The sequence below is a fragment of the Lipophrys pholis genome (assembly GCF_963383615.2).
Source record: "Lipophrys pholis genome assembly, chromosome: 19".
NCBI classification, from domain to species: domain Eukaryota; kingdom Metazoa; phylum Chordata; class Actinopteri; order Blenniiformes; family Blenniidae; genus Lipophrys; species Lipophrys pholis.
This window is the reverse complement of record NC_137647.1, coordinates 7,840,326-7,849,638: the sequence shown is the minus strand read 5'-3', so window position 1 is coordinate 7,849,638 and position 9,313 is coordinate 7,840,326. Positions and strand designations below refer to the sequence as shown.

The following is a 9,313-nucleotide window of genomic DNA, read 5'->3' as shown; positions in this document are numbered from 1 at the left end:
AAAAAAGAAATGTCAGAGTTTGTCCAATACATGTAATAGTCTCATACATAAGCAATCATTCGCTTTCATTTCCACACATATTTCTTAAATTAAAAGCAACAATTTGAATAGATATATTTGATTAACATTCAGCTCACAGTGTTCATATAGAGTAACTATCAGCAGGAAAGTACGTATATAAACATATACAGTACAACAACGCAAAATAAATAAATATGTACCAAATGTACACGCTCCTATCTAGACATACATACTTATGTACATACACATAGAAATATAACATGTATAACATTTTTACACTGTACCACAAAACCAACAACTTTAGGTCGGGCGGAACCATTATTCCGCCGGAAATGTGAAAGGGGGAAGAATAATACTAACGGACCAATGTGGCGTTGAAATGTTTGGGGAAAACCACTTTCGTAATTAATTTTAAAACCCTTCAACTTGCTGGTTTTTACTTTGAATTGTGAAATTTAGGCCCGTTTTTATTGGCGACATGTTACTGGTTTAACTTAAAAAAAACGTTAAATATAATCGTAACGCCCAGGTAGTGTTGAGGGCTCCTGGAAGGACCTTAAGTTCAGCATGTGGGGAGAGATAGACTCAGATTGTTCCGTTCAAATACAACCTTGTTTTGAGCAAGATGCTTATAGTGAATCGACAGGAGAACCGGTGGCACAGACCCTGAAAGAGGTCTTGATGAACCCAGCAGACCCCCGGAGGCCTCTGCAGGACCCCCAGGTGAGACCGCAGTGTGTTATGGTACAATAACAACCTACATTATGAATCACAGGCCTCTAATTCAATCATTTCTTCAATTTTCTCTGCCTTACTTAGTGTGTAGCGAACACACCGCAGCTAAATCAGGCGGAGCCCAGTGACGTGAATGCCATGATCGAGGTGGTGGCCATGAGTGGAAGCCTTGTAAAGAGCCAACAGATTGGAGAAGCTGAATTAACATTGGAAGAGCGCAGAAAGGAACTGCTGCAGCAGTACCAGAGAAGACCCCTGGTGTTCCTGGAGAGGTACCATGTATGTCTACACAAGTGCATCAAAATCTCATTTACTGTCAGTGATGTCGTTTATACTTGAGCATGTCTGTGTTGATGATTTTGCAGATTCTGTAAATATGATATTCATCCACAACCATCTTAAAAAGCAGAACACAGTGTAAAAGGGAAACGAAATGGACCAGATGGATCATTTTTTAGAAAGATTTTTAACAGTGTTCGTCCAAAAAAATCAGTTAGATGAAATGTTTGACAGAAGAAATACCATTTTATCTTGCAGTTTGAACATTTTACAGAACCTCTACTTTCATCTTTAGCTGGAGTAAATACGTATAATCAGTATCCATGCTGCTAGGAATCTTTATTTATGTCAGAATCTGTGCTGCCTTCTTCTTGAGCAAGGAATAGGTGCAAACATGCAACAGCTTTATGGCATTGGAGTTCCACCGACAATGCATTTGCCGTGTTATTTATTCTCTTTCCCATTTTTAGGCTTGTCTGAAGCCCCAGCACCTGTTGGTGTTCTCAAACGTCAGCTCGGATCCTCGAGCCCAGCACTACAGTAAAGTGATTCAGAGGCGATCTGCGGGCTGCACCAGCAGGACCAGAGTCCGAAACCAGCGTTACGCAGCCCTCAGAGCTCTGCAGAAAGGTATGGGGGGGGGACCCCCATAAGTGTTTTCTTTTACATATCCACCTCATGAATCCCTGCTCTTTTCTTTTCTCCTCATAGAGGGTGAGTACTTCAGCGAAGAACAGATGCGAATGAGGGAACCACTTCTGTATGAACAGTACATTGGTCAATATCTTACGGATGAAGAGGTGTGTTTCATGTCCTTATCAACAATTATTTTGGTGTCTTTATGGGGCAATTTTCTAATTTCGGAGGGCTATCGCCGCTGCTGCAGGTGCTGGAGCGTTCCCAGGAGGCCATGTCTGATGGTGTACCGACTGAATCAGGGGCACCGGGGGGAGGCACAGGAGGGCTCGCCAACCTCCTCCTCAACTCCTACCAGGAGCGGCTCATCCAGAGTCGTCTGCAAGAGGAGCAGGAAAGAGAGGAGGGCGCACAAGAGGAGGAGGATGAAGAAGATGATGGTGAGATCGGTTTAGAGCAGGAGTGTCAAACACATTTTAGTTCAGGGGCCACATGCAGCCCAATTTCATCAAATATTGCCATAATGACTTGTAAGTTTAAACTTACTAAAGGTTTTATTTGTTGTGGCGGAGAGCATATGTGATGAAAATGTCTATTTTCATGAACCCAATCAATTACTGCTGAATATGATTACAATCTCAACACATCCAATTTTAATGAACCCTTCTGGTAAAAGAAATACAGAGAAATGTCAAAAAACTTCTATAGCTGCTGCATTATGCATGTTTTTACAAACTCACCCTGAAGCATGGGTGTTATGTTTGACACTCCTGGCTTGGGGTTAAAAAAACAACCTGAAATTGATTCTACTGCCACAGTCTTTAGTGAAGTGAAGCAACAAAAGAAAAGGGGCATGGGATATTTCTATTGGTCCTCCTTTCGGACCTCGACAGTTTTGTGTTCATCCTGTAGATGGCGGAGGTCAGCCGGCGGAATGGGAGCCTACGCAGAAGGAGAAGGCTTTGCTGAGGGAGGAGTTCATCAGCCAGATGCACCAGCGTTTCCTCGATGGCAAAGACAAGGATTTCAACTACAGGTCAGCCACACTGCTCACACGCACCATGTCCACTGAGAATCTCTACAAATTGAATTATCTACAATTTATGGATAAAGATTGCATGTTAATGTTCTGAAATGTTGCAGAAAAAACCTTGAAGCTTTAAAACAACTTTTGGGGTTTTTTTTGCAGCAAAAGTAGCAGTGAAACTTTTTGTAGCTCACAATCTGCTGAGCTAATGTTTATTTTGATTCACTATTCTGTGATACAAGATTGAGTTAAGCGAAAAGAAAAATTAAGCCAAATTTAATCTGCGAACATGAAGCATGAAGATTTAATAAATGAATATTAAACTGCTGCCGAGGAAATATGATGGGTGTGTCATTCTTCGTTTCCGTTTGTGTTTCTGTTGCAGCGAAGTGGATGAGAACCCAGACTATGACAACTTGGACATAGTCAGCAGAGATGCAGAGGATAAATATTTTGATGAAGATGAGGAGGAGGAGGAGGAGGAGGAGGAGGAAAATGACGACGAGGAAGAAAATATGATAGAATAGCTTCTTTCCCAATAATAAAAACTGTAAATACAAATGTTCTGTATTCAATTCAAACAATCCTTGAATAAACAAGCTGATTTTGGGGCTTTGTAAACTGACGTCATGTGATTTTATTTAATTTTTTTCACCTCAGTTAAAACTATTTTGTGCATTTTCAAACGGCACGAACTGTACAAAACATCAAATAACACATCCCGAGAGAACATGCCAGAAACTTAAAAAAGAGGGAGAATAAATTAAGTGGGAAGTACATTTTAAACATTCACCTGCCTCGTGTTCATCTTCGTTGTATTCATGGTTTTGTTTTTATTCATTATGTTTGTAATAATGTAAAAACTAAATATTTTAATTGGTGGTTAAAATGTTACTGTGCTAATCAACAAAAGTCAATACATGCAGTTCTGGCCAAGCCATGGTGCCAAACTCTACTCAGAAAGCACAATGTGTTTCTATTATTGTCATTAAAATAATGCTGTTATTTTTACATAATATAAAATTACAGTAGCTATGGAAGGATGTCGTGGTATTTTTGGGTCCGCAATAAATCACATCAGTCACAAGTCCCTTGCTCGTCTGTTTAATGGAGTCCGTCAATTCCACATGTCCCTTTTACGAACAAATATTAGGAAATCATCTCTCATACACAAAATCTCCACCCATAAACAAACAACCCACCAACATAAATATAGTTTAAAAACAAAATGGATAAATCTGGAGTTCTGATGTTTTGTTCCTAAGTTACCATTTAAATTATAATTGTTTTGGATCTGATCAACCAAAGGTTCATTGTATCAGATTTTCATAATAAAATCCAGCTCCTCTGTCCATTAATTTATCCTGTGCTAGTGAATAAAAGTAGCAAATGTGTTCTTTGCTGAACATGGAATTAAAAAAGTAGATATTTTTTTATCATCAAACAGTTTTAAACTCTTGATTCCAGAATATCTTTGATTAGGCACTTTTCATTGTGTTGGTTCGTTTGGTCTCCATCACGTTTTTGTCGTCACATGCTCCGTTTTTAAAAATCGGGATATTTTCAAAGAGTAATATCTCTCTTGTAATCTCAGAACTTTCACTTGCAGTTCAAGTTTCTCCCTCGTCAGCTGGTCAGGATCCATTGTCTCCACATCAGCTCTCCCTGCGGCTTCCGCCATGTTGGAGGAGTGAGCACAGGTTTGGTCAACGCTGCAAACAAAACAAAATCAATCATCACAATGCAGACGGTCGATGGCAAATGGATTTCACTTTTCCAATGCTTTGCTGAGCCACAAAGTGCTTTACACTATTAATTAAATTCACCCATTCGCGCATCAATGGAGGCGGACGCCATGCAAAGGCGATCGGCCCATCCATTGGGAGCAGTTTGGGGATCAGTGCTTTGCTCAAGGACCTTTAGATTGAGAGACAACCACAGCTTTATTGGAAGCCTGAATAATGTCAGATATTGTGTACCTTGTCTCCTGCTCAGATCCAGAATGTGGTGACTGTGTCGCATCGTGGTCGTCGCTGTCGATGGCTGGGTGCTCGGCATTTTCATGTGGGCGGTCAATCTCCGGAACTCTCTGGGGCTCGGAGAGGATGACTGTAAAAAAAAAAAAAAAAGTATATTGACATTTTAAAATAAAGATAAAATGAATCAAGGCTCTGACAAGTTACTATTCGTCTCTGTGATTTCTTTCATATCTAATTAATATTTTGACGACAGATTTCCTTCTTCAGACGCTGACATGTCGGTATACCGTCTGTCCTGCCACTCTCTCCTTATTCTTCCTCGCTGAAACTCTGTTCTTTCATCTTCCCGTTGTCTTTTCAGAAAACACAACGTTGAACTGATTTTTATTTATCTCATTTAAAAAGGACTGTCCGATTGAAGTGACGCTGACAGAAGGACTATTGACAGTTTTCACAGCTTGAATGAAGGTGTGACGTGGATGTGGAATTGTTTGCGTGCCTTCAGTGGTGGGAGGCTCTGTCGTCGGTGAGGAAGCTGCGTCAGGCGTGATGTCATCACTCTCCTCTTCGCTTTGTGACTCCGCACTCAAAGGAGCTCGCCAACTCTCTGTACACATTTAATTCTGAAGTTTAATTAAAAAAAAACAAAAAAAACTGTCTTTGTTTACTTAGGGAGAAGATGCATATTTACAAACCGACTGATTGCAGGCTGCCGTTGGTCGGCTGATGAGCCTCAGGCTGCGTGGTGGTTGAGGAGGTTGATGGTTCCTCCGAACGCCTCTGGATTCTCAGTTGTTCTCTCTATGAGTAAGGATGTTGCACGAGATAAGCAAACACCTGCACTACACATTAAACAGTACTGTATGTCACACAAACTGGAGTAAAGTGATTGGGCTGTTTTAGTAGACTTTAGATAATCATACCTCCGAAAGTCTCACTAAGGAAATGATTGCTTTCTTCGAAAGAGTAAATTTCCCACGTTCTAAAAAAACGAGGCAGACACAAAACCATAAGAGTAATCAAACACGCCAGAATTAGAATTATTGTCTCTTTTTTTTTTGTCATTTGATGATTCGTATTTGAAATCTCACCTTCAGTAGCCTCTCTGTCTGAGAGATCATCAGCAACAGGAGACACATTCTCAGAATCGATCCCCTCATCTTCACCCAATAAGAAACAAACAGGTTGTGGCGTTAAAATTGACACTAAGACGGTGGGCTGCACTGTGCAATTTTTCGGTTTAAAAAGTACAAACAAACCTTCAGACGATCCCTCCGGCTCATGATGCGATGACTTTTTCCTCTTTGTGAGGAAAGAGAAATGTCACTGTTGAGGCTGCGCGCGGCATTACACGTCATTAACACGATTTACTCTGATGCTCGGTTACCTTGGTTCGCCATGTTGGTCTTTTCGGGTATGGTATTGTGGCCAGTAATCCTTTCTGTGAAGCAGATTTTTAGTATAGGTTGAATTTCACAATTCAAGGTACATGAAAAAGTATTTCATCAAAAAAAAAATTAATAAACAAAGCTTTTACTTCAAGCCAATACTTCAGAGGTTGTCCTTCATAGGTGATACTTGTTTTCCATTTTTTACTCGCTTCTTTTCCTCCAAAGTCCTCAAACGCAGATGGAGTAAGCCATTCGCCCTCACACCAAACACAGGCCTTCCCTGAACAGAACAGTAAATTACAAATGACCAAACAATAAATCGTTTTTTTCTAATTTCCTGAAAATGTTTGACACACGACATACAGATAAAGTTGATGTACTTCAATAAAAGGCACAGAGCTGTACATAAGACAACTACACTCTTGGTATTTAGGACGAGTTGTATCTTGTCAAGAGGTCACTTGTGGTCTCGATCTTTAAAAGCACCCTGATGGGGTTAAACCCACCTTACTGAGGTTGATAAAGTTTTCATGTCTCTGTGACCTTTAAAGCAAAGTCAGCAAGAATATCATTCCCCTGGTAGGGTCGCATGTGTTGAACAGGAAGGATTAACCACCCGGCACGTTGGGTTATTATAATCTGCTCATGCTAAATACCAAAACAAAACACAAAAACAAAGTGGCATTACCTTTTTTCAGTTTCTTTTTATCCAGGAGGCCTTTTTTGGTTCCACAAGTGACAAGTAATAACTCTAAATTTGGCCAAAATGAAACGAGAACAACTCTTATAACTGCTGCACACAGTAAAGTGAGCATGTTGTGAATTATTACCAATACCTTAAATATAAAGTAAGATGTACAAGGACTCACCTTCCTCTGTCGTATGACAGCAGTCGTGCTCGTAATAGCTGACATCCTTTCGTGTTCTTCTGCTACTTCTTCTGTCATTGCTTTCTTCCTCCTCCTCTTCATCACTGCTTTCAGTAATTATAGGTCTTTTCCTCTTCATAATTTCTTCTCGTCCTTCCAGCTCTCTCCGAGTCAGACTGAATCAAGATTCATTCAATATCAGTTTATTACCGATAATAGCAACAACAACAAAAAAAAGCCTCTCGACTCTTGTTTGTCTAAAAAACATGTGACGTTTTGGTACCGTCTTCTCCTCACGCTGCACAGAACCAGATTCAGTTCATATTACAGAGGCTTGAGGTCAGGTCCGGAAGACAAGGGTCCCTTTTAGCCTGTATGGTGACGAAAGATCGCACGTGTGTGAGTTGATGGCACATTCCATAATTCCAAAAAATCAGTGATACAAAAAAAAAAAAAAAAAAAAAAAATGGCAGCCTCTTTAAAAACTTGGGAGAGTTGAGAGATATTAACAAGGAGTGGGAGAGAGGAGTGTTCAAATACAATATTACACAGTTACTACTAATTACTACTATTCATTTATGCTTATGTTTGATTTTGCACCATGACAATAAAAACGCACCTCTTTTTACAGTCTTGTTTGTTTTTTTGTTTGTTTTTTTAAACTCAAATCCTTTCGTAAAGTTGAATAAAAAGGTGTGGATACACAGTAAATGCATAATTTGACTACTTGCTTGTGTAGTCAACACTGCTAGTGAATGGACGTTACTAGGACTTAATGATAACGTCATTTAAATAGCATCTGGATTAAGCAGTAAAGCAGACTGGTGTCCTCAGCAAAACAAAACTCAGGAGGTGAATCCATGTCTACGTTTGTGTCACAAACTATATTCCTGATCCTCTCTCTACTTGTACCCCCCCCTGAACCAGAGTCTGTCTCCCTCCCCCCACCAACCAACCCCACATAAGGTGTGAATTCCTGCCCCGACCCCCTACCCCTTACCCTTGTTCGGGCCGTGATCTGAATTCTGATCTACCCCTATCTGTCCGTCTTTTTCTCTCCTCTATCCCCTCACCCCAACCGGCCAGAAGAATGTCGCCACCTCTGAGTCACGATCCTGCAAATGTTTCTTCCTGTTATTAAGAGTTGAATGTTTTTCCTCTCCACAGCCGCTCATGTGGATATGTTGAGTTTCTCCCTGTTAAAAGCGCCTAGAAATGACTGTGTTGTATTTAGTGCTATATATATATATATATATATATATATATATATATATATATATATATATATATATATATATAAAGCTGAATTGAATTGAATCATCAGTCATTTTTTAACTGGCTTTTTGTATAAAATGTGTGCAAAAAGAAAACTGTTGAAAATAGCTGGACTTACTTGAATTGCTTCAATTGGTAACAGCTAGCGTGTCTGCTGGCACTGTTGTTCGAGCTTTCGCAAAAGCCGGCATCATTTCCAAGGAGCCGCACGGCACGGAAAGTGACTCTGACAGTGAAGAAAATGAACCTGGTATGTTTGATGGAGATTTAGCGCAGCTGTTCAATTCAGAAACAGAGGACGAGGAGTTCGATGGGTTTGATTGATGACGATTACAGGTAAAAAAAAAAATGTTAGTACTTTGTAATCAATACTTAAATAAAGCACAACCAAACTCAGTTTTGCTCCCGCTCTAATTTTAAATACGCACACTTGTATGCTTGTGTGTGTGTGTGTTGTTGTAATGCGGACACCATGAGAACGTTAAAGGGGGAAGTGTGGGTATGGAACCCGCGCCCTATGAGCGTATGTAATGCGATCTACCAATACTACCTTCGCGATCGACCGGTCGATCGCGATCGACGTATTGAGCACCCCTGATCTAAATGAATCAAGTTCTTTGAACTCAATGGACTTCATTAACTAAGCGAATCAGATTGAGTTCGGAGAACTTGATTAAGATGTTACCAATTGAAGCGATCCAGTCAAGTTGGTCCAACTAGTTCCTTTTTTCGGTGCATGTTCAAACATTATCAAAACATCGGTAGACCAACGACTCTTATCTCTGCGTGTCCAGGAAGAGAGATGAAAGAAAAAAGAAAGTGAAATTTAACTTGTGAACACGCCCACATACTTACAGATCATTATGAAGCGCATGTCTCAACGAGATGGTACTTTACGGTATTCTCTTCGTATAAAATGTTGTTGAGTCATAGGTAGTGTCGGTGAGGACCTGATCGCTGGACTAACTGCAAGCCTAGTGTTTAAATAGCGGCGCGCAACAGAGACTGTACTTCCCCCCAACGAACACCTCACGCGTATGCTTATGCTTCTACTCCACTTCCCACAATGCACTTGTGATTTAAAGTGGTAGGCTACGCATA

General features: G+C 40.3%; 2 protein-coding genes across 13 annotated transcripts; one reads left to right on the top strand and one right to left on the bottom strand.

The window, feature by feature from the left end:
• The first annotated feature begins 357 nt into the window (after positions 1 to 357).
• Positions 358 to 3,788, top strand: ccdc97 (coiled-coil domain containing 97). The gene is made up of 7 exons (XM_080488065.1): positions 358 to 744; positions 841 to 1,035; positions 1,506 to 1,665; positions 1,747 to 1,835; positions 1,922 to 2,111; positions 2,584 to 2,707; positions 3,084 to 3,788. The coding sequence occupies exons 1-7, from the start codon at positions 589 to 591 to the stop codon at positions 3,223 to 3,225; spliced, it is 1,056 nt and encodes a 351-aa protein (XP_080344191.1). The 5' UTR covers positions 358 to 588; the 3' UTR covers positions 3,226 to 3,788.
• Positions 1,213 to 9,280, bottom strand: LOC308124778 (uncharacterized protein). Of its 12 annotated transcripts, none has more exons than XM_080488052.1 (15): positions 9,068 to 9,280; positions 8,331 to 8,438; positions 7,221 to 7,308; positions 6,938 to 7,113; positions 6,757 to 6,819; positions 6,215 to 6,348; positions 6,065 to 6,118; positions 5,937 to 5,979; positions 5,769 to 5,837; positions 5,601 to 5,659; positions 5,373 to 5,478; positions 5,177 to 5,284; positions 4,678 to 4,807; positions 4,306 to 4,410; positions 1,213 to 2,050 (listed from the first exon to the last, which is right to left on the bottom strand). In XM_080488052.1, exons 4-15 carry the CDS (start codon positions 7,074 to 7,076, stop codon positions 2,023 to 2,025), a joined length of 1,038 nt encoding a protein of 345 aa, XP_080344178.1. In that variant the 5' UTR covers positions 7,077 to 7,113; positions 7,221 to 7,308; positions 8,331 to 8,438; positions 9,068 to 9,280; the 3' UTR covers positions 1,213 to 2,022. The 12 variants fall into 12 exon arrangements, with proteins under 12 accessions (XP_080344178.1, XP_080344181.1, XP_080344180.1 ...); XM_080488055.1 differs by lacking the exon at positions 1,213 to 2,050 and adding an exon at positions 8,011 to 8,146 and having other exon boundaries at positions 3,220 to 4,410; XM_080488054.1 differs by lacking the exon at positions 1,213 to 2,050 and adding an exon at positions 8,038 to 8,146 and having other exon boundaries at positions 3,220 to 4,410; positions 9,068 to 9,277.
• Between the last annotated feature and the right edge of the window lie 33 nt (positions 9,281 to 9,313).